Genomic DNA, 25,229 nt, shown 5'->3' with positions numbered 1-25,229 from the left:
ACACACACACACACACACATTTTCAGAACCGCTCGTCCCATACGGGGTCGCGGGGAACCGGAGCCTACCCGGTGACACAGGGCGCAAGGCCAGAGGGGGAAGGGGACACACCCAGGACGGGACGCCAGTCCGCCACAAGGCACCCCAAGCGGGACGTGAACCCCAGACCCACTAGAGAGCAGGACTGCGGTCCAACCCACTGCGCCACCGCACCCCCTCACAAATAAACACACTCAACACTATTTAAAGTACGGTGGATGGATATACATGTATGTACATACAAATATATGTATGTAAGTGCATATATGTATTTAGTGATTAAGGACTTTTATAGTTTCAGATCAGCCAAAGCCAAACTGGAAGAATACCTGCACGATGATGTCCAAGAATTCCTCCTCAAATGTTACTGTACGATCTGGATTCTTCTTCATCAGTGGATTTTCTAACATTCCACACAGCAACTATTACCACATTTTCTTGTCTTTTGTTTATGTTGTTACTATGTTGGGAAACTCATTTGTCATGATTATTATTTACAGAGGGCACAGTCTTCACACTCCAAAGTATATGGCTATTTTTAACTTAGCCATCACTGATGTGTGCCAGAGCACTGCACTTATTCCTAATTTGATTAAAACCTTCCTGTTTCATTCACAGGAAATTACTTATGAGGCTTGCTTGGCAAATATGTTTTTTGTGTTTTTCTTCAGCTGTATGCAGTCAACCGCTCTTGTTATTCTGGCATATAATAGATTTGTTGCAGTATGTTTTCCATTGAGGTATCATGCTGTAGTTGGGGGGCGCGGGGGTGCAGTGGGTTGGACTGGGTCCTGCTCTCTGGTGGGTCTGGGGTTCAAGTCCTGCTTGGGGTGCCTTGCGATGGACTGGCGTCCCGTCCTGGGTGTGTCCCCTCCCCCTCCAGCCTTACGCCCTGTGCTGCCGGATTAGGCTCCGGTTCCCCACGACCCTGCATGGGACAAGCGGGTCAGAAAGTGTGTGTGTGTGTGTGTATCATGCTGTTGTCACAAACATCTCAGCGGGGGTGCTTATCACTATCACGTGGATGTTCAATTCAGCAGTCATGTGTTTCACAGTGGGTTTGATCACCAGACTCTCCTTCTATAAGTCTACAGTGATTGACAGCTACTTCTGTGACAATGGACCAGTGTACAGATTGGCTTGTAATGACTATTCTGTGAACATCATGATGTCTTCTCTTAACATAGTTACATTTATTTCTCTACCACACCTCTCTTCCTTAGAGTGCACTCAGTTACAACATCAAAACCCTGGAAAGGTAACACATGCAAGAGTTCAGATTTTTCCTGTTCCTTAGCCCTTGCACGAGTAATCACACCATACAGAGTTGTTTTACTGACCAAGTCAGGCAACACAGGGAGGTCTTGCCCCAATAGCATAGGGTAGGGCAACCTTGGCACTAGTCCTACCCTCAACAAGAAGGTCTGGTCACAAACCCAAATGTACACATCAATAGTGATATGCTCACTTTGGTCACCATGTACACAGCGCATGGTGAGCCTGTCCTCCTCATTCCAAAATTCTGGGGGGACTAAGGTTGCCTGCACTAATGTCTGTGAACACTCAGTATCTACAAGACCTACAACAGGCTTCCCATTGAGGTAAACCATAACAACAGGTTGCCTGTTCTGTATAGTTCCTATAGGGGAGGTGGGCCTCATAGCACAAATGAGTATATTTGGTCTTTTTAACTGGACAGAATTGACTTTTATGACCTGGGACACCACAATTAAACCATCACACCAAACTTTATTTCTGGGCTCAGACTTTACACTATCAAGACCAGTGGGCAAGGTGTTCCTAGGATAATTGGGTTTAACATCAGAACCAGCTCCTTTACACACACCATCAGACTTACCCCTGGCTTGCCAGTCCGGTCACCAGCATAGTGATGGGTCTTGGAGCTTTTGTGGGCTACTACATAGTTCTCCACCAGTTCAGCCGCATCTGCTGCCGTTGCAGGACGACGTTCTTTAACCCAGATCTTCACTTCAGGGTAGAAAATTCGCAAATATTGTTCTAACACCACTACCTCCACGATATCCTCTTTGCTGCTTTGTTCAAACTTGACCCACTTACAGAAGAGATCCTTCAGCCGTACATAGAGTTTTCGGGGGGTCTCCTCAGTGCTGGTTTCCATAGACCTGAACTGTTGATGATAGGTTTCTGGGTTGATTTCATACTTTTTGAGCACTGATTTTTATTTTGTCATAATCCATACTGCTCTCTGACTCCATAGCTGCAAAAGCACTCTGGGCCTTACCCATTATCAATGGAATTAAACAAGTGGTTCAAACTACTTTTGGCTAGCCATAGACTACTGCCAGCCTTTCAAATGTAGTCAGAAAATGTTCAACATCAGAGTCCTCCTGCTTTACCATCTTGGGTTCATAACACCTCACTGCTGTGGACACTGAAGGCCCTGAGACTGGAGCTGGTAGAGGAGTGCTTCCTCACTCCCTCTGTTGTTCCACATCAAGCTGTAACTGTTGCACCTGATGAGACAGGACTTGAAACTGTTGGAACTGATGGGCAGTCTTTCTCTCCATCCATTCATCTCTGACTCTCTGGAAATCCATGAAAGTTTCAAACATCTTTGCAAGTTGCACCATGGCAAGATCACCAGCAGAAGGAAACAAAACTTCTGCAGCACCTTCATCTTCTGCTCCATCTTCTTCCTCCCATCACTTCTCCTCTCTCCTGGGGGCCGTTTACTTCAATGATCACTTCTCTATCAATTCTCTACTCAGTCAGTCCAAACTCCCACTTCTGACACCACACCCGAGCATATGGACAACAGATGGACACAGCAGTGGAGAACTGAAAGAGTTAGACCAAAAATATTTATTTTTCTTTACTTAAAAAAATCTTCAAAACACTTTAACCACAGCCAAATACAAAAATAAACATTAGGTTACAAAAGAAAATAAGGCCCATAGGCAATCCACAGTTCTCTGTGTGAGTACCTGTCTACCTGAGTCTCCTAACTAGTGACCAAATACAAGCTTTACAGCAGTAACTCCGCCCTTCTGGCTACACCAACAGCCTCAACAACTAATTCCAAAATACACACACACACACACACACACACACACATTACCTGAACTGCTTGTCTCATACGGGGTCGCAGGGAACCGGAGATTACCCGGCAACATAGGGCATAGGGCCGGAGGGGGAGGGGACACAACCAGGACAGGACTCCAGTCCGTCGCAAGGCACCCCAACCGGGACTCGAACCCCAGACCCACTGGAGAGCAGGACCCAGTCCAACCCACTGCGCCACCGCACCCCCCTCCAAAATACATATTCCCCAAAAATAATACTCAACTTAAATACAAAAACATACAAATCATACAAAACATTTGTCTGATAAAAATATCCCTATTTTACAATATATAAAAACATTTATCCCATTACACTTCCCAAACATCTCTTTCAAGTTGGTTGTACCCAAGGACTCCCACCTAGAAATACCCCAAGTGGTTCACTCCTCCTAGTTTACAATACAAGCTACCCAGCTAAACAAAATGCCAAGTAGCTGAATGGTAAGCAAAAGATAACAGAAATGATTTTTGAACACTGCAATAAATGTATTTACTTTTAACAACCAACTGCATGTACCTGTACTTTAATAGAAAAGGAAATGTTGGATACAAAACATGGATATCGGTAAGCCTTTCCCAGCACCCAGTCTGATTCAAACAAAAAATGTTAACTGACATACTGACACCAAAATTAACAATATAACAGTACAAAGCGAAATGCATGTGAACAGGCAGCAGCAGCAAGATTCAATATTTTATTGATGGTATTTTTGCCGGCATCTGGCTGAACCTTTGCTACCAGAATGCCCATCACAGCTCAGTATGTGACAGCCCAGATCCAGGAAGGCCCTTTAATTACAGCACAGGCAATATAACTGAAAAGATACGTTAAGTGACCTGTCATGAAAGATTCCACAGCACTTAGCAAGAATTCATAGAGGAGGTTAGTGATAGGAAGTTGAGCAACTATGAAGGGACTGATGGATATGTTCTGCTCACTAAATAGTTGAAAGATAAGGAGTATGATCTAAACTGCAGGGGCTTTGCAGGGAAGTGCAGGAAAGATAGGCTTTGTGAATAATAAGAGCAGGGGAAACCAACAAAATTGTTACTGAGGCCATGGAAGAGACGTCAAGATGGTATAAATTGATCAGCAGCCTATGTTGCACTGGTTTTAAGAAGCAGCTCACTTTTAGGGTTGTAAAGACAGATACTGAATCCTAGGAGATATACTGAAATGTGCCCATGTACCAAGCACAGTGTGGAAATACACTATAGGGCCAGAAGTATTTGAACACCACTCCTAATTATTGACCTCAAGCTTCAGCCATTGACAAACACTGGCTGTAGAATAGCTTGTTCTAACGACCTCCGCAACTTTAAACATGCCATTTTCATAGGATGCCACCTTTGCCCCAAGTCAGTTCATGAAATATGCTCTGCTACATCTGCCCCAGTTGACTGTAAGTGCTATTGTTGTGAACTGGAAGCATCTAGGAGCAAAAACAGCTCAGCCACAAAGCAGCCAGAAGAACATCCTTTGAATGGTGGCTGACAATGCAATTCCAAAGGAACTTATACATCTTGAGTACTGCCAGAGTCCTTACTTTCAACACAGAAAACCAAAACCCTAGATTCAAAGCAGAAGAGTTAACCAGGCAGTAATTCTGACCTTAAATGGAAAATTTAAAAAAATTCAATTACACTGTCATTCTTTTACTGTGATGTCATACAAGTGGACTTATTCAGAGTGCCATGCATAAAAGCCATGGAGTTGTTTGCAAATCCACTATTAGGTTTTAGGTTACATTGAAGATGACTCCACCAAAATAAATATTTAGCTATCAGGAAACAGGCAATAATATACAATCGGATGACTGGTTAATACAGAAAAAACAATTAGTAACTTGTGAGACTAAGATGTTATGGTGAGTATTGTGAATGCTTTGAAATATACATTTAAATGTATTTCTGATTAAGGTTTTATTTATCATACATTTTTTTGATTATATACTTTACAGGTGAACTTTTTCATATGTCTTCTTAATATTCTTCAATTTCATGTTCAATTTTAGTCAGTCAATTTTGATCAGCAATAAAAAGGCTTTTATAGGTACTCAGCCCCATTGTTATAAAAACATTATCATTTAAATCAAGATTTACACAAAATTTACATGTGGCTGAAAAAAATATTCAGCTCCACATTTCCCTTGTGGTTGATAATTGCAGATAACATGATAAATTTTATACTTATAGGTCTGAAAAAGTTGAAGCCAGAGGAAAATGAGTGTCATGTTTTCCAAGAATTCCTCCTCAAATGTTATTGTGCGACCTGCATTCTTCTTCATCAGTGGATTTTCTAACATTCCATATAGCAACTACTACTACATTTTCTTGTCTTTTGTTTATGTTGTTTCAATGCTGTGAAACTCATTTGTCATGATTATTATTTACACAGACCGCAGTCTTCACACCCCAAAGTATATGGCTATTTTTAACTTAGCCATCGCTGATGTGTGCCAGAGCACTGCACTTATTCCTAATTTGATTAAAACCTTTCTCTTCGATTCACAGGAAATTACTTATGAGGCTTGCTTGGCAAATTTGTTTTTTGTGTTTTTCTTCAGCTGTATGCAATCAACCACTCTTGTTATTCTGGCATACGATAGATTTGTTGCAATATGTTTTCCACTGAGGTATCATGCTGTTGTCACAAACATCTCAATGGGAGTGCTTATCACTGTCACATGGACATTCAATTCAGCAGTCATGTCTTTCACAGTGGGTTTGATCACTAGACTTTCCTTCTGTGAGTCTACAGTGATTGACAGCTTCTTTTGTGACCATGGACCATTATACAGATTGGCTTGTAATGACTATTCTCTGAACATCATGATGGCTTATTTTAACATAGCTACATTCATCTTTCTACCTCTAACTTTAATTGGATTGTCATACATCTGTATTTTGGTGGCGCTATTTAAAATCACGTCATGGGAAGGGCGTTTAAAAGCCTTTAAAACCTGCTTTTCCCACTTGACATTGGTGTCTATATTTTACATTCCCGTAGTGGGTACTTACATAACTGCTTTGACTGTTTCCATCCACCGCAATGCCCGAATAATCAATACATCACTATCATACTCATTACCTCCAATGATTAATCCCATTGTGTATTCACTGAATACTGCAGACATCAAGGAGTTTGCCAAAAAAATTTTCAGATCAACTAGATGCAATAGAATTGCAACTGCTTTAGAAAAATAATATCATAATTCATCATCCTTTTTGTACTGCATGAAAACAGTGTATGTTCTGATTCCAAGTTGTGACATTTTTCTTTCTTTGTCTTTCATCTTTCTCTTTCATTCCAAAGAAAGACACCCCAAAAAGTAGGCAGTTTTGGGATACTAGGAATAGACACCCTTAAAATATGCAATGTCACAGATGGTGTTTCAGTGATTTATTAAATGTACAGAATCCATGTTAGATCGTTGCTTCTAATCAGGAGTGATAAAATCTGCTTGAAGTTTAATTTATTGATATCCTGAAGAAGTTTTGTATAAGTCTGAGATGTCTTGTTCTGCACTTTCCTGTATTTGCACTCGTCTGTTAGTAACACATTGCACTATGTGCTGTATGTAGCACGGAGGTCCAAGAGAAACAAACTTTCGTTCTCCTCTATGTGTGACAAACCTACAGGTGGAGTGACATTAAAGTTCACTTTGAGTTTGAGATGAGTATATAGTTTAGACTTAATGAAGAGCATATTTTTTTATTAAAATATACCACCAATTCCAAAAAAGATGAGACAGTCAAGTGTTTAGGACTAATAATGATGTGACAGGTAATAATGATGTAATGTAAAATGTAAGTTGAAATAACAAGGTGATGTGAAACAGGTGAGGCAATTATGTTACACTATATAATGAGCCACCCAAAAAAGCCTAGTCCTTCCTAATTTTTTGGAAATGGGGTAGCATTTGAAAGCTTTGGTGTGGTTTTATATAAAGAATGACAGGCAATATAAAACTTGCCCCCCCCAAAAAAAATCACCCTAATATGTGTACAGTGTACTTATATTTGAAATAGAGATACAGATATTATATATGATAGTTGTATTGATATATAACTATTTTATATATATTAGATATAATAGTATGGTATGAGGGGGGCGCGGTGGTGCAGTGGGTTGGACCGGGTCCTGCTCTCTGGTGGGTCTGGGGTTCGAGTCCTGCTTGGGGTGCCTTGCGGCAGACTGGCGTCCCGTCCTGGGTGTATCCCCTCCCCCTCTGGCCTTACGCCCTGTGTTGCCGGGTAGGCTCCGGCTCCCCGCGACCCTGTATGGGACAAGCGGTTCAGAAACTGTGTGTGTGTGTGTGTGTGTAGTATAGTATGGATATAACTATAGTATAGATATATCTACATGTCTAACTTTCATATAACTATAAATAATACAACTTTATGGTAATATAACTATATATTATATATAGTTACAATATATACATATAGATATAATAAGAAATTTGACCTGGGTGTAGACAGGCAATTAAATTGCATGTTGATTTTTACATTCATATATGCAAATTTTTCCACAATCTATGTTAATTTTGTATTTTGTCTAGCGCTGTTGTTTCAGCCTCAATAAACACTTGGTTTCACTAGAAATCTTATAGTGTAATTTATTTCTTAACTGAAAAAAAGCATTGACCACCATTACACAAAACCCCACAGACCACAGCACTAAGCACAGATTTAACCGAGCAAACTCCACACCAACTGAGCAGGGATTAAACCCACATTCTCTCACACCACCCCTATGCTGTGAGACAGCAGCACTCCTTGCTGTGCCACCGTGCTGCCCTAACACATACCCTGAACACAACTCAAGAAATAATAGAGTGGCAATTGATGGATGATATAGACAGGCCAACATCACTGAGACAGTCCAAAGGTCAAACAATGCCCCATTATCTAAAACATCTAAACAGCTCACCTTTTTCAAGCTTATACCACACCCTCAAGGAGGGGTGGAAGACCAAATGCCCTAAGGGCACAGATATCAGTTCAGATTCCCCAGACTGACCAGGCAACATACACACACACTGTCTGAAACTGCGTGTCCCAAGAAGGGTCGCAATGAGCAACACAGGCAACACAGGATGCATGGCTGGAGCGAGGAGGTGAAACACCTAGGACGGGGTGCCAGCTGGTTGCAGGGCACCCTAAGTAGGACTCAAACCCCAGACCCACCAGGGAGTGAGACCCAGCCAAGCCTGTTGGGCCACTGTGCCCCCCCCAAGACAACATTGTGTACACTTGAGCTTTAATCATACAAACATGTGTGAAAAAACTGAAATATAAAGACAAGATAGCAAGCAAGCTGAAGGGATGCAGTGGGTCTCGATAAATACAGTCCAGCCGATGTTGCTCACAAACCTAGTCAGTCACCAGACAACCCTGATCATAATTCCCTTCACTCTGGTGTAAAAGCAGCCATAAAAGGCACTTGTACAAGGTCACAAAACACACAACAAACACAACTGGTGAACCATTAAATGCACAGAACCCAAACAAATCTACATGTGTCTCAGCAGAGCTATTTAAAAACTTTCCCAGCAGCCTTTGCAGGTCCAAGTCTACCAGTCTACAAGTTCTCCTAAACTACAAATCCCCTCGAGGCAAGAACAAAAATACATGGCCTGGACTGGTTGGCTCTCTTCCTGCTAACCAGTAAAACATGCAACTCGCCACGGTGCCTGGGGTTCTCAGTCATGCCTGGTGGGATTATTTGCTCCACCACAGTGCTTCAACTTCAATTTCTGGCTTCCATGTGAGGGCCAGGGTTCCTGTCAGTCAACACTAGGAATAAAGCATGGTCATTACACACCCACTCAAATCTCATACACCAGCTGGCTGTAAGGAAGGCTAATTCCTCTTTGCAGTTTAGTAGCCAGCAGTGCCTGTCCATGCATTTTACTTTGGTCAAGGTCTCCACCAAGCTGCTAAGCTTTCTCCCTGTCCAGAATGACATCTGAAGACCTCTTCTACCAGTAATAGAGACTGCCAAGTAACAACAGTTCTGCCCATTTCAATACCCACCCAATTTCCCATTATGTACCTGCAAATAATTCCCACTAATTATGTCTATTCTTTCATTCATCCATTTTCTTGCCCGCTTGTCCTTCTAGGGTCACGGTGGCAACAGGGAGGGCACAGAGGCCCGTACACCCCTGTCTCTCGCAACTTCCTCCAGCTCAACCCGGGGGAATCCTCAGCCGCTCCCAGGCTGACTGGGAGATATAATCCCTCCAGCGGATCCTAGGCTGATCTCCAGCCCTCGTCCCAGTTGGCCGTGAATGGTATACCTCCTAAAGGTGGTGCCCAGGGGGTATCCTTAGCAGATGCTCGAACCACCTCAGCTGGCTTCTCTCAATGTGGAGGAGTAGCAGCTCTACTCTGAGTTTCTCCCAGATGTCCGAACTCTTCACCCTGTCACTGAGAATGATTCCCAACACCTTGCAGAGAAAACTTGTTTCATCGGCTTGTGTCCGTGATCTTATTCTCTTCCTGCCAACCAATAAAACATGCAACTTGCAACAGTACTTGGGGTTCTCAGTCATGCCTGGTGGGATGATCTGCTCCACCACAGTCCTCCAACTTCAGTTACTGGTTTCCATCTGAGGACCAGGGTTCCTGTAAGTCAACACTGGGAATAAAGTATGGTCATTAAACACCCAGACTAGCTACTCAGATCTCACACACCACCAGAGTGTAAGGAAGGTCAGTTCTTTTTTGCAGTTTAGTAGCCAGCAGTGCCTGTCCACATACTTTGCCTTGGTCAAGGTCTCCACTATGCTGCTAAGCTTTCTCCCTGTTGAGAATGAGGTCTGAAGACCCTGTCCACCAGTAACAGAAACTGACATGTAACAACAGATCTGTCCAGTTCAGGACTCACCCAATTTCCCAATTTCGACCTGCAAATAATTTCCATTAATTACAACACAGACAAAAAACTGAAACGATACATTAAGTGACCTCTCATAAAAGATGCTACGGCACATTGCAACAATTCATAGAGGAGGTCAGTGACAGGAAGCTGGGCAAGTGTGAAGGGACTGATGGATAAGCTCTGCTCACTAAATAGCTTCAAAAAACAAGGGAGAGGGTATAAACTGTTGGGGCTTTGCAGGGAAGTGCAGAAAAAATAGGCTTTGTGAATAATAAGAGCAGGGGTAACAAACAAAATTGTTACCATAAGAATTCACTTTTGGGTTGTAAAGAAAGATGCTGAATCCTATTATAGGTATTAGAGATGTATAGACATTATACCGATGTACCAAGCTCAAGGTAAAAATAAACTATAAAACCAAAAGCTTTTAGACACCCCTCATAATTATTGACTTCATGTGTCAGCCATTCATAAACAGTGGCTGTAGAATGGCTCGTTCTAAAGATCTCTGCAACTTTAAACGTGGCACTGTCACAGGATGCCACCTTTGCCACAAGTCAGTACATGAAATTTGCTCTGCTACACACACACACACACATTTTTAGAACCGCTTGTCCCATACAGGGTCGCGGGGAACCGGAGCCTAACCTGGCAACACCAGGCGTAAGGCTGGAGGGGGAGGGGACACACCCAGGACGGGACGCCAGTCCATTGCAAGGCACCCCAAGCAGGACTCGAACCCCAGACCCACCGGAGAGCAGGACCGTGGTCCAACCCACTGCGCCACCGCACCCCCCCATGCTCTGCTACATCTGCCCCAACTGACTGTAAGTGCTATTATTGTGAACTGGAAGCATCTAGAAGCAACAACAGCTCAGCCACAAAGTCACCAGAATAACGTACTTTAAATGGTGTCTGACTGCAATTCCAAAGGTACTTATACCACTTGAGAACTGTCAGAGTCCTTATTTTCAAAATACAAAACCAAAACCCTACATTCAGGGCAGAAGATAAAACACAGCAGTAAGTCTGACTTTAAATGGAAAATGGAGGAAAAAAAAAATCAATTAAACTGCCATTCTTTTACTGTGATGTCATGCAAGTGGACTTATTCAGGGTGCCATGCATAAAAGCCATGAAGTTCTTTGCAAGTCCACTGTTAACTTGTAGGTTACGTTGAAGTTGACTCCACCAAAATAAGATCTTTGCTTCGTGGAAATAGGCAATAAGATTCTATTGGATGACTGGTTTATACAGAAAAAATTTATTACTACCTTGTGAGACTAAGTGAGATGTTATGGTGAGTACTGTAAATGCTTTGGAATATACTTCTAAATGTATTTCTGATTAAGGTTTTATTTATCATTCATCATTTCTGATTATATACTTTACAAGTGAATTTCTTGGTATAAATTCTTAATATTCCTCTAAAATGTCATGTACAATTTTAGTCAGTCAATTTTGATCAGAGATGAAAAGGCTTTTATAAGTACTCAGTCCCATTATTATAAAAACATTATCATTTAAATAACCATTTATACAAAATTTATATTTGGTTGAAAAAAGCACTCAGCACCACGTTTCCCTTGTGGTTGATATTTGCAGATAACATGATAAATTTTGTACTTCGTAGTCTGAAAAAGTTGAAGCCAGAGGAAGATGAGTGCCATGTTTTCCAAGAATTCCTCCTTGAATGTGCCTGTGCGACCTGCATTCTTTTTCATCAGTGGATTTTCTAACATTCCACATAGCAACTACTACTACATTTTCTTGTCTTTTGTTTATGTTGTTACCATGCTGGGAAACTTATTTGTCATGATTATTATTTACAGAGACCGCAGTCTTCACACCCCAAAGTATATGGCTATTTTTAACTTAGCCATCGCTGATGTGTGCGAGAGCACTGCACTTATTCCTAATTTGATTAAAACCTTTCTCTTTGATTCACAGGAAATTTCTTATGAGGCTTGCTTGGCAAATATGTTTTTTGTATTTTTCTTCAGCTGTATGCAGTCAACCACTCTTGTTATTCTGGCATACGATAGATTTGTTGCTATATGTTTTCCACTGAGGTATCATGCTGTTGTCACAAACATCTCAATGGGAGTGCTTATCACTGTCACATGGACATTCAATTCAGCAGTCATGTCTTTCACAGTGGTTTTGATTAACAGACTTTCCTTCTGTAAGTCTACAGTGATTGACAGCTTCTTTTGTGATTATGGACCAGTATACAGATTGGCTTGTAATGACTATTCTCTGAACATCATCATGGCTTATTTGAACATTGCTATATTCATTTTTCTACCACTAACTCTAATTGGATTGTCATACATCTGTATTTTGGTGGCACTATTTAAAATCACGTCATGGGAAGGGCGTTTAAAAGCCTGTAAAACCTGCTTTTCCCACTTGACATTGGTGTCAATATTTTACATTCCGACAGCGTGTACTTACATAACTGCTATGACTGTCTCCATCCACCGCAATGCCAAAATAATCAATACATCACTGTCATACTCATTACCTCCAATGATTAACCCCATTGTGTATTCACTGAATACTGCAGACATCAAGGAGTTTGCCAAAAAAACATTCAGAGCAAATAGACTCAATAGAATTCCACCTGCTTTAGAAGAATAATCTCATCATTCATCATCCTTTTTGTACTGCATAAAAACAATGTATATTTACATTCCAAGGTAAGCAACACTTTTATTTCTTTGTTTTTCATCTTTCTGTATTATTCAAAAGAATGACACCCCAAAAAGTAGTCAGTCTTGGGGCACTAGGAATAGACACCCTTAAAATATCCATTGATAAAGATGGTATTTCAATGATGTAAAAACAACAGCTTTTTTAAATTTGAAGAATCCATGTTAAATCATTGCTTCTAATCAGGAGCACTAAAATGTGCTTGAAGTTTAATTTATTGCTGTGCTGAACAAGTTTTGTAGAAGTCTGAGATGTCTTATCTTGCACTATCCTGCATTTGACCTCATCTATTGGTAACACACTGCATTATATGTTATCTGTAGCACGGAGGTCCAAGAGAAAAAATTTTATTCTCCTGTATGTGTGACTAAGCTGTAGGTGGAGTGACAATAACACTCACTTTGATTCTGACATGAGCAGATAGTCTAGACTTAATGAAGAACATATTCTTTGATCAAAATACAACACCAGTTGCCAAAAACTAGGGACACTATGGAAAATGCTAAAACAACATACAACAAAGAGGAATGATTTGTAAATTTACCTTGATTTGTAATCAAACAATAACAGTATCAAGACAAGGCATTTCACGTTTTACCAAATCCGCTGCATTTTTCTTGAAGATATACGTTTATTCTGAAATTAATTAAAAATCCAACGTGCAACATGTTCCAAAAAAGTTGTGACAGTCAGGTGTTTAGGACTAATAACTATAAGTTGAAATAACAAGGTGTTCTGAAACAGGTGAAATCATGCTTTACTATACAATGAGCCTGCATTAAATATATATAAAGGCCTAGTCCTTCCTAACTTTTTAGAATTGGGGTTGTATTTGAAAGCTTTGGTGTGGTTTTGTGTAGAGAATGACAAGCTATATAAAACTTTCTTCTGAAAAACAATCATCCAAATACTGTATGTATACAACGTGCTTATATTTGAAATAGCTGAAGTTTAATGTTTCTTTATATTATGAGACAAGGGTCCTTTTAAGACAACCATTTAATATGTTCTGTGCCTTAAGTCTTTACGGTTTTTAATTTCTTACCAAAGCACTTACTTTGTCTAATATGCAGGAATCTGGGTTGAACTACCAAAAATACATATTGTGGTATGAAGCACCATAGATTTGGATAGGGTGAAGAAGGATGCAGAGACAACATTCACTTAATTTTATTTGAACACTAACACACAAAGAAACGATGCTCTCAGTCCAAAGTGCTTGACTCCTCCAGGATGTGCACCTCAAAGCAGTCTTCCCAACCTACACAGTGCCCCTAGACTGTCATCCAGCATCCTCCCAAACATGGTCACCCCATCATTTCCCCGAGAAGTGCCCCCAGTGGTTGCACACCCATATTTCACATTTTTCCCAAAATGCAACTATTTACACCAAACACATCTTCCCACCTAAACACAGTAACACGGGTTGTTACAATATTTCAAATTGCTTGTTGTTTCACACAGTACTAAAAACAAGGCATCTAAAGTCTATATCTTTTTTGTAGTTCTTCTCTTGAGGGGGGCACGGTGACATAGCAGGTTTGGCCTATGCCTGCTCTCTGGTGGGTCTGAGGTTTGAATTCTGCTTGAGGTTCCTTGTGATGGACTGGCATCCCATCCTGGGTGTGTCCCCTCCCCCTCCAGCCCTGTACCCTGTGTTGTCGGGTTAGGCTCCACTCCAGTCTGCCACAACCCCGCTTGGGACAAGCAGCTTCAGACAGTGTGTGTGTGTGTGTGTGTGTGTGAGTGTGTGAGTGAGTGTGAGTGAGTGAGAGTAAGTAAGTAAGTCTTGTCTTTCTCTTGTTTCCAGTTGAAAACTATCGTTGTGAATGAGCACATAGAAACTTATGCCAGTCCATCACAAGGCACCCCAAGCAGGGCTCAAACCCCAGGCCCACCAGAGAGCAGGACCCAGTTAAGCCCGCTGGGCCACTGCACCCCCTCTTGAGGTTTCATCTTAATTTTTTTTTTAATGACCATGACCTAAATCCCAAATTCACTTGTATCTACTCAGGACAGACATCAGTTTTGTACTTTGAGGAGCATATAATCTGAGGAGTAATGTAAAGAAGACATAAACATCAAGAGTGGGACTTGACATTAAACAAAGTATACAAGCATTCTATAGATGAAGGAGAATCGCTGAAGAAATGGCATGATCAATGTGACCTTAGTTAATTTCATCATGCACCAGATGAAAAAGAGGCTGAGACTTTACAAAAGTAGTCTTACAACAACGCAGAACAAACAGTACTCACTGAAATGTTAAATATGAAACAGGACGAATGTATAAACTATTAAAGTACGTCTGTAATTAGGTTTCAATCATTGTTTACTTCTTGTAACCTGTTTACCTCACACCTCTGGAAAATGCAACTTATTCATCACCTTTAAAACTTTTTACTGATAATTTGCTAATGGTAACACACTTACAGTTGAATTTACATAATGTACCACTTTATAGACATAGGAGGCCTGTGTGTAGACAGGCATTTATATTGCATGTTTATTTTCACATTCATTTATTCTAATTTTTCACAATTTCATTTAATTTTGTGTTCTGTATAGTGCTGTTCTTTCAGTCTCAATAAACACTTGATTTCACTCGAAATCTTTGTGTCATTTATTTCTTAGCAGAGCAAAGCATTGACCACCATTACACAAAACCCCACAGAGTACGGCACTAAGCTCAGACTTAACTGATAGCAAATAATACAACTTGACAGGCCTGATTTGTTTTAGCTCATACTAAAAACCTGATTATTGATTAATAAACCAAAAAGAGCATAACTCAAGAAATTATATAGTGGAACACAGCTCAAGAAAAAATAGAGTGGCAGTTGATGGATGATTATTGAAAAGGCCAATAGCACTGAGACAGTCCGAAGATCACACATTGCCCTGTTGTCTCAAACCTCTAAACAACTCACCTTTCTGAAGCTTATGCCACACCCACAAAGAGGGGCAAAGGAGCAAATGCCCTGAGGGCAGAGATATCAGTTCAGATAACCCAGACTGGCCAGGCAACATAGGGTACACTTCAAAGGCTAAAACTTAATTCTTACAAACATGTTTGTAAAAACATAAATATAAAAACAAGATAACATGCAAGCTGAGGGGATGCAGTGGGTCTCGATAAAAACAGCTCAGCCAATGTTGACCACAAACCTAGTCAGTCACCATACAATCCTGATAACAATTCCCTGCATTCTCGTATAAAAGCAGCCATGAAAGGCACTCGTAAAAGGCAAGAAAACAAAACATCAGTTTGTGAACTATTACATGCACAAAACCCAAACAAACCTACATGTGTCTTAACAGAGCTATTTACGAAGTTGCCCAGCAGCCTGTGCAGGTCCAGGTCTTCCAGCCTACCAGTTCTCATAAACTACAAATCCCCTCCAGGCAAGAACTAAAATACACAGCCCGGAATGGTTGGCTCTCTTCCTGCCAACCAATAAAACACACAACCCGCCACAGTACTTGGGATTCTCAGTCATGCCTGGTGGGATGATCTGCTCCACCACACTCCTCCAACTTCAATTTCTGGTTTCCATCTGAAGGCCAGGGTTCCTGTCACTCAATACTAGCAGGAAAGCATGGTCATTACACACCCAAACCAGCCACTCAAATGTGATACATCAGCAGACTGTAAGACAGGTTAATTCTTTCTTGCAGTTTAAATTTAGCAGTGCCTGTCCACACATTTAACTTTGGTAGAGGTCTCCACCAAGCTGCTAAGCTCAATCCTCATCCAGGATGAGGTCTGAAGACCCTTTCCACCAGTAATAGAGACTGCCATGTAACAACAGTTCTGCCCATTTCAATACCCACCCAATTCCCCATTCTCCACAAGCAAATAATTTCCTTTAATTACAGCACAGGCAAAACACTGAAAATGTACGTTAAGTGACCTGTCATGAAAGATGCCACAGCACTTGGCAAGAATTCATAGAGGAGGTCAGTGACAGGAAGCTGGGCAAGTATGAAGGGAAGGATGGATAAGTTCTGCTGACTAAGTAGCTGAAAGGCAAGCTGTATGGTATAAACTGCAGGGGCTTTGCAGGGAAGTGCAGGAAAGATAGGCTTTGTGAATAATAAGAGCAGGGGAAACCAACAAAATTGTTACTGAGGCCACGGAAGATACGTCAAGATGGTATAAGTTGATCAACAGCCTATGTTGCACTAGTTTTAAGAAGCAGCTCACTTTTAGGGTTGTAAAGATGGATACTGAATCCTAGGAGACATATTGATATTGTACCCATGTACCAACCACTATAGGGTCAAAAGTATTTGGACACCCCTTATAATTATTGACTTCAAGCTTCAGCCGTTGACAAACACTGGCTGTACAATGGCTCGTTCTAAAGATCTCCGCATCTTTGAACGTGGCATTTTCATAGGATGCCACCTTTGTCACATGTCGATACATGAAATTTGCTCAGTTACATCTGCCCCAGTTGACTGTAAGTGCTATTATTGTGAACTGGAAGCATCTAGGAGCAACAACAGCTCAGTCATAAAGTAGCTAGAATAGTGTACTTTGAATGGTGGTTGACAATGCAATTCCAAAGAAACTTATAACATCTGAGTACTGTCAGAGTCCTTATTTTCAACATAGAAAACCAAAACCCTACATACAAAGCAAAAGAGTTAACAAGGAAGTAAGTCTGACCATAAATGGAAAATTTAAAAAAAAAAAAATCAATTAAACTGCCGTTCTCTTACTGTGATGTCATACAAGTGGACTTATTCAGAGTGCCATGCATAAAAGCCATGGAGTTGTTTGCAAATCCACTGTTAGGATGTAGGTTACATTGAAGAAGACTCCACCAAAATAAGATCTTTGCTTCGTGGAAATAGGCAATAATATTCAGATGACTGGTTTATAAAGAAAAAATTTATTACTACCTTTTGAGACTAAGTGAGATGTTATGGTGAGTATTGTAAACGCTTTAAAATATACTTCTAAATGTATTTCTGATTAAGGTTTTATTCATCATCCATTACTTCTGATTATATACTGTTCCAGGTGAATTGTTTAGTATAAATTCTTAATGTTCTAAAATGTCATGTACAATTTTAGTCAGTCAATTTTGATCAGCGATGAAAAAGCTTTTATATGTACTCAGTCCCATTGTTATAAAAACATTATCACTTAAATCACCATTTATACACAATTTACATGTGGCTGAAAAAAAGCACTCAGCACCATGTTTCCCTTGTGGTTGATATTTGCAGATAACATGATAAATTTTGTATTTCGTAGTCTGAAAAAGTTGAAGCCAGAGGAAGATGAGTGCCATGTTTTCCAAGAATTCCTCCTTGAATGTGCCTCTGCGACCTGCATTCTTTTTCATCAGTGGATTTTCTAACATTCCACATAGCAACTACTACTACATTTTCTTGTCTTTTGTTTATGTTGTTACCATGCTGGGAAACTCATTTGTCATGATTATTATTTACACAGACCGCAGTCTTCACACCCCAAAGTATATGGCTATTTTTAACTTAGCCATCGTTGATGTGTGCGAGAGCACTGCACTTATTCCTAATTTGATTAAAACCTTTCTCTTTGATTCACAGGAAATTTCTTATGAGGCTTGCTTGGCAAATTTGTTTTTTGTGTTTTTCTTTAGCTCTATGCAGTCAACCACTGTCGTTATTCTGGCATATGACAGATTTGTTGCAATATGTATTCCACTGAGGTACCATGCTGTTGTCACAAACATCTCAGTAGGGGTGCTTATCACTGTCACATGGACATTCAATTCAGCAGTCATGTCTTTCACAGTGGGTTTACACACCAGACTTTCCTTCTGTGAGTCTACAGTGATTGATAGCTTCTTCTGTGACAATGGACCATTATACAGATTGGCTTGTAATGACTATTCTCTGAACATCATCATGGCTTATTTTAACATAGCTATATTCATTTTTCTACCACTAACTCTAATTGGATTGTCATACATCTGTATTTTGGTGGCACTATTTAAAATCACGTCATGGGAAGGGCGTTTAAAAGCCCTTCAAACTTGTTTTTCTCACTTCACACTGGTGTCAATATTTTACATTCCGACAGCGTGTACTTACATAACTGCTATGACTGTCTCCATCCACCGCAATGCCAAAATAATCAATACATCACTGTCATACTCATTACCTCCAATGATTAACCCCATTGTGTATTCACTGAATACCGTGGAGATCAAGGAGTTTGCCAAAAAAATGTTCAGAGCAAATACACTCAGTACTGTAACTGCTTTAGAAGAATAATCTCATCATTCATCATCCTTTTTGTACTGCATAAAAACAATGTATATTTACATACCTAGTTCAGCAACATTTGTATTTCTTTGTTTTTCATCTTCCTCTGTCATTCAAAAAAAAAGACATCCCAAAAGGTAGGCAGTTTTGGGGCATTAGGAATAGACACCCTTAAAATATGCGTTGACAAAGATGGTGTTTCAATGATCTAAAAACAACAACTTTTTTAAATTGGAAGAATCCATGTAAGATCATCGCTTCCAATCACACACACATTTTCAGAACCGCTTGTCCCTTACGGGGTCACAGGGAACCAGAGCCTACCCGGCAACACAGGGCGTAAGGGGACACACCCAGGACAGGACGCCAGTCCGCCACAAGGCACCCCAAGCGGGACTTGAACCCCAGACCCACCGGAAAGCAGGACTGCAGTCCAACCCACTACGCCACTGCGCCACCGCACCCCCTGTTTCCAATCAGGAGTTCTAAAATGTGCTTAAAGTTTAATTTATTGATATGCTGAAAAACTTTTGTAGAAGTCTGAGATTTCTTATCCTGCACTGTCCTGTACTTGCATTTGTCTATTGGTAGAACACTGCACTATACGTTCTATGTAACACGAAGGTCCAAGAGTAACAAAATTTTATTCTCCTGTATGTGTGACTAAGCTGTAGGTGGAGTGACAATAACACTCACTTTGATTCTGACAGGAGTAGATAGTCTAGACTTAATGAAGAACATATTTTTCATTAAAATACAACACCAATTCCAAAAAACTTGGGACATTATGGAAAATGCTAAAACAACATAAAACAAAAAGGAGTGATTTGTAAATTTACTTTGGTTTGTATTCAAACAAAAACAGTATCAAGACAAGGCATTTCACGTTTACCAGATCAACTGCATTGTTCTTGAAGATAAACGTTTATTTTGAAATAAATGCCTGCAACATGTTCCAAAAAAGCTGTGACAGTCAAGTGTTTAGGACTAATAACAATGTGAAAATTTGAAATAGCAAGATGTTCTGAAACAGGTGAAATCATGCTTTACTATACAATGAGCCTGCATTAAATATATATAAAGGCCAAGTCCTTCCTAACTTTTTGGAATTGGAGTTGTATTTGAAAGCTTTGGTGTGGTTTTATTTAGAGAATTACAAGCTATTTAAAACTTACTGCTGAAAAAACTACCCAAATACTGTATGTGTACAATGTATGTATATTTGAAATAGCTGAAGTTTTATGTTTCTTTATATTATGAGACAAGGGATCTTTTAAGACTACCATTTAATATGTTCTGTGCCTTAAGGTTTTATGGTCTGTAGTCTCTTACCAAAGCACTTCCTTTGCCTAATATGCAAGGATCTGGGCAGAACTACTAAAAATACATATTTTAAATTGCTTGTTGTTTCACACAGTACTAAAGACAAGGCATCTAAAGTCAATATCTTTTTTTTAGTTCTTGCCTTTCTCTTGTTTCCAGTTGAAAACCATTGCTTTGAATAAGCACATAAAAACTTGTACAGTTCTGTAATAGTAGTTTTGCCACAGATACTGAGGTTTTCACACACTCTGGCTGAAACGGCTTGTCCCAAGCGGGGTAGCAGTGAACCAGAGCCTAACCCAGCAACACAGGGCGCGAGGCTGGGCGGGGGCCCGTCTGCCACAGGGCACTCCAAGCAGGACTCGAACCCCAGACCCACCAGAGAACAGCACACAGCTGTCACGACCCCATCTGCCAGCATATCGGCAACACCTATTGCACCCTGATGGGATAGCAGATAAAAGGCAGCGTCGATGGGTTGCCTACTGGGTACCTCAGTAATGGGCAACCGCTGCTTCCTGCTCGACCCGCATTTGTTGCAACTCGTTTTGGATTACCGACCTTCTGCCTGTTTTCTTCTTGACCTCAATTCCTGTCTTGTCCTTTCAACAACGTTTACCGATCGCATGACCCTTGACCATTCTCCTGCCTGCTCCCTGTTTTCCAATAAAAAGGAAAACTCAATTTGCGCTTGACTGCATCACCTTCCTGAGTCCTGTCGCCATGACAGAAGATTCCACCTCTACTCCGGACTCAGCATAACTCGTCTATCTGCGGAGTGCTTTGGCGTTGCGGGGCGCACTTCTCGGTGCTCATGAACAGACCCTTAAACGCTTTGAAGAGATGCTAAACGGGCTGATAAAAGTCCTCCAAGCCAGGGGGGGTTCTCAAACCCACCGAGGAGGCTGAGCCCGCTCCCCCCTAAGAGAGCACTGCGCCAGCACCTCCTACCCAAGGATGCACATCGCCACCCCAGAGAGGTACGATGGAACATCAGAGCAGTGTTAAGGTTTCTTGATGCAGTGCGAGCTGGTGTTCGCCTGCTCTCCTTTAATGTACCAATCCGACAATGCAATGATTGTGATCATGGTGGTGCTGCTACTTGGTCCAATGTGCACCTGGGTGACGGCGGTGTGGCGCATGCGCCCGAAGACGACCTACGCCACCTTTCAGAAAAGGTTTGAGGCGGTGTTTGACCATCCTTATGCAGATCATTCGGCCAGTCACCGTCTCCTGCACCAGCACCAGGGAACCCGGACCATGGCCGATTAGGCCCTTGAGTTCCAGACCTTGGTGGAGCAAAGTGGTTGGAACTCCACAGCCCTTCTTACCTGCTTTTGAAACAGGCTCCAACCCCAGATCCAAGAGGAGCTCATCTATCGGGGGGAAAATTGGAGCTTCGACCACTTCGTGGAGACTGCCATTGCGGTGGACAACCTCAGCCGGGACCAAACCCTGTGAAGTGGCCCAACTTTTTATCCTTTGCCACCACCCGGTTTGCAGGTGGGCCAGAGCAAACCAGACCCCAAGGGGAGGAGGTGCCACATTCTGGGAAACCTGTCCCTCTACTGTGGCTCCCCGGGCCACGTCCGATCAGCCTGTCCGTTGCGGCCACCTCAAAGGACTCCAGGGGAAACAAACGTGAGTCCCGGGGAGTACAGGGCCAACTGATGTTGCTGGTCTGTATAGCCTAGGAGGGACACCTGTTGCATGCCCCTGGCTTGATAGATTCTGAGGCAGCCGGTTGTTTTATGGATATGGTGTTTTCTAACATGCACCACATTTCCCACCGACCTGTGAGGTCAAGCTGCGTGTGAGTGCCCTTGACAGCCAACCCCTAGGGTCGGATGTGGTGGACACTTGAACCATCGCTCCAGACTGGTATAGGGGCATGTCACCAGGAGAACCTAACCTTCTTTTTGATCCATGCTCCAGACATCCCGATCATTCTAGGCTTCCCGTGGCTAGTCTGTTGTGACCCGATGTTCTCGTGGAGTACCCGGGAGCTGGTGGCCTGGGGCGACAGGTGCCAGTACTCCTGCCTAGCACTTCTGTGCCGGGCTACGTCCGTGGAGGGAGTTGCGGGGCTTCCCCCAGTGGAGGTGCCTCAAGAATATAAGGACCTTTAAGAGGTCTTTAGTAAGACTTGAGCGGCTGACTTTCCCCCTCACTGACCCTGGGATTATGCTATCGATCTGTTGCCGGGAACGACGCCTCCCCGGAGCCAGGTGTACCCCCTGTCCTTACCTGAGCAGAAGGCCATGCAGGAGTACATCACTGAGGCGCTGGCTTCGGGTCTCATCCAGCCCTCCACCTCACCCGTATCTGCTGGCTCCTTTGTGGGTAAGAAAAACGGGGGTCTCTGTCTCTATATCGATTACCGCAGGCTGAATGCCATCACAGTCCATTATCCCTTGCCCCGATCTGCCGCCCTGGAGAGCATCAACGGTTCTACCATCTTCACAAAGGTCGATCTCCGAAGTGCATATAATCTGGTTCATATCCACAAGGGGGACTAGTGAAACACAGCGTTTTCCACCTCCCTGGGTCATTATGAATACCGGGTCATGCCTTTGAGTCTATCAAATGCTCCCTCAGTCTTCCAGGCTTATATGAACCACATTCTTGGGGACTGCATCAACTGCTTTGTGATTGTCTACCTAGATGACATTCTGATCTTCTCCCAGACGCGAGAAGAACACGTCAACTGGGTACGGACAGTCTTGCGCCAGCTACTCCAGCACTGGTTGTACGTCAAGGGGGAAGAAATACCTCTTTCACCAGACCCAGGTCTCTTTCCTGGGTTATGTCCTGAGCGAAACAGGGTCACCATGGACCCTCGGAAGGTCCGCGCAGTGACTGCCTGACCTAGACCCACCACGGTGGAAGCACTCCAGCGTTTTCGTAGCGTCGCGAATTTTTAACGTCACTTCATTCGAGGCTTCAGCACCCTGGCGGCTCTTCTCTCGGCCCTCACTGCGCATGAGGAGCACCGACTACCCTGGAGTGATGCTGGTGAGAAGGCATTCCAGGGTTTGAAGGCATGTTTCAGCCCCAGTGCTCAAGCATCCCGATGCCGCCCTGCCGTTCGTGGTGGAGGTCGAAGCCTCATCAGTCAGAGTCAGGGCTGTTCTTTCCCAGAGGCAAGGGAATACAACAGAGCTGTTCCCTTGCGCATTCTTTTCCCGTAAGTTGTCCCTGGACGAATGCAATTACGACATAGGAAACCGGGAACTCCTTGCTGTCAAACTCACGCTCAATGAATGGCAACACTGGCTCGAGGGAGCGGTACACTTGTTCCTCGTACTCACCGACCACCGTAATCTCGAGTATCAAGAAGGCCCGTCGACCAAACGTCCATCAGGCCCTGTTTTTCACCCGTTTTAACTTCACCGTCTCCTACCGACCCAATTCCAAGTCAAGCATTTAAATTGCGTGTTTATTTTTACATTCATTTATTCTACGTTTTCTCACAATACTTTTTAATTTGTGTTTTGTCTAGTGCTGTTGTCTCAGTCTCAGTAAACACTTGATTTCACTCAAAATCTTGTAGTGTCATTTATTTCGGAACACAGCAAAGCACTGACCACCATTACACAAAACCCCACAGAGTACAGCACTAAGCTCAGACTTAACTGAGAGCAAATAATACAACTTGACAGGCCTAATTTGTTTTATCTCATATTAAAAATCTGATTATTGATTAATAAACCAGAAGGAACATAACTCAAGAAATAATAGAGCGGCAACTGACAGATGATATAGAAAGGCCAACAGCACTGAGACAGTCCGAAGGTCAAACATTGCTCCGTTGTCTAAAACCTTTCTGAATCTTATGCCACATCCACAAAGAGGGGTGGAAAAGTAAATGCTCTAAAAGCACAGATATCAGTTCAGATTCCCCAGACTGGCCAGGCAGCACAGGATACACTTCAAAGGCTTAAACTTAAGTCATAGAAACATGTTTGACAAAACAGAAATACAAATACAAGATTGCAAGCAAACAGAGGATGCAGTGGGTCTCAAAACAGCTCAGCCAATGCTGGCCACGGACCTAGTCAGTCACCAGACAACCCTGATCACAATTCTGATCCTTTACCTAGGCTCTTCATGGGGGATATAGTCCACAATAGACTGGGGTCCTTTAACAGGTGGTTGGAGACATGGTGCCACTCTAATCGCATATCATTTGTTAATAACTGGGATGATTTCTGGGAAAGGCCCAGGTTTTTCCACACGTGATGGTGTAAACCTCAGCTGGAGGGGTTCATTTGCTCCGTCCCAGAACTTGGCCTGCAAGCTGCAGGACTGACTCATCCATGGGTCATCTGCTTTAACAGCTGTTTGCATTGATGGGTCTGTTACTTGTTCTGGTACCAGTGGTTGTTTGTGATGGGGTTTCTTGTGCCTTGTCCAATGTCACCTCAACTTTAGATAAAAGCGTTAAGTGCAGCCAAAACATACAAACCATTATCAGGCCACAGCGTTTAACTCAACTTAGTGATAGGAATGCTCACACAAGAAATATGTTAAAAACAGACAAACCTAAAATACATTAAAACTAAGCTTAAACAACAATTTGTGAACCATTATATGCACGAAACCCAAACAAACCATCATGTGTCTCAGCAGACCTATTTACGAAGTTTCCCAGCAGCCTTTGCAGGTCCAAGTCTATCAGCCTACAAGTTCTCCTAAACTACAAATTTCCTCCAGGCAAGAACTACAGTTTTTCCTCAATCGTTTTGACAAATGAATGTAAGTACTCGCAAAACAATTAACACAGCCAACTAAACACACTCTTACCTTGACAAAACAGTTCAATTCCCCCACATAAAGAAGTACTGCCTTTTCTTCTACTAATGCATTTACTAAAATTAAATACTAAC

The 25,229-nt window shown here is 42.0% G+C and overlaps 2 protein-coding genes and 1 pseudogene across 2 annotated transcripts; all 3 read left to right on the top strand.

Moving 5' to 3' along the window:
• Positions 1-375: 375 nt before the first annotated feature.
• Positions 376-6,350, top strand: LOC108934007 (olfactory receptor 1-like; annotated as a pseudogene).
• A 5,281-nt stretch (positions 6,351-11,631) lies between these two features.
• On the top strand, positions 11,632-12,678 carry LOC114911604 (olfactory receptor 1-like). The gene has a single exon (XM_029255504.1). The coding sequence runs from the start codon at positions 11,695-11,697 to the stop codon at positions 12,676-12,678; it is 984 nt and encodes a 327-aa protein (XP_029111337.1). The 5' UTR covers positions 11,632-11,694.
• Positions 12,679-18,045: 5,367 nt separating this feature from the next.
• Positions 18,046-19,026, top strand: LOC114911603 (olfactory receptor 1-like). Its single transcript, XM_029255503.1, has one exon. The coding sequence runs from the start codon at positions 18,046-18,048 to the stop codon at positions 19,024-19,026; it is 981 nt and encodes a 326-aa protein (XP_029111336.1).
• The last annotated feature ends 6,203 nt before the right edge of the window (positions 19,027-25,229 follow it).

Source organism: Scleropages formosus, chromosome 10, assembly GCF_900964775.1.
Source record: "Scleropages formosus chromosome 10, fSclFor1.1, whole genome shotgun sequence".
NCBI lineage: Eukaryota > Metazoa > Chordata > Actinopteri > Osteoglossiformes > Osteoglossidae > Scleropages > Scleropages formosus.
This window is presented reverse-complemented; position numbering and strand designations above follow the sequence as displayed.

Coding starts and splice junctions, on each gene's coding strand:
- LOC114911603 (XM_029255503.1), top strand. CDS start 18,046: ATGAGTGCCATGTTTTCCAAGAATTCCTCCTTGAATGTGCCTCTGCGA.
- LOC114911604 (XM_029255504.1), top strand. CDS start 11,695: ATGAGTGCCATGTTTTCCAAGAATTCCTCCTTGAATGTGCCTGTGCGA.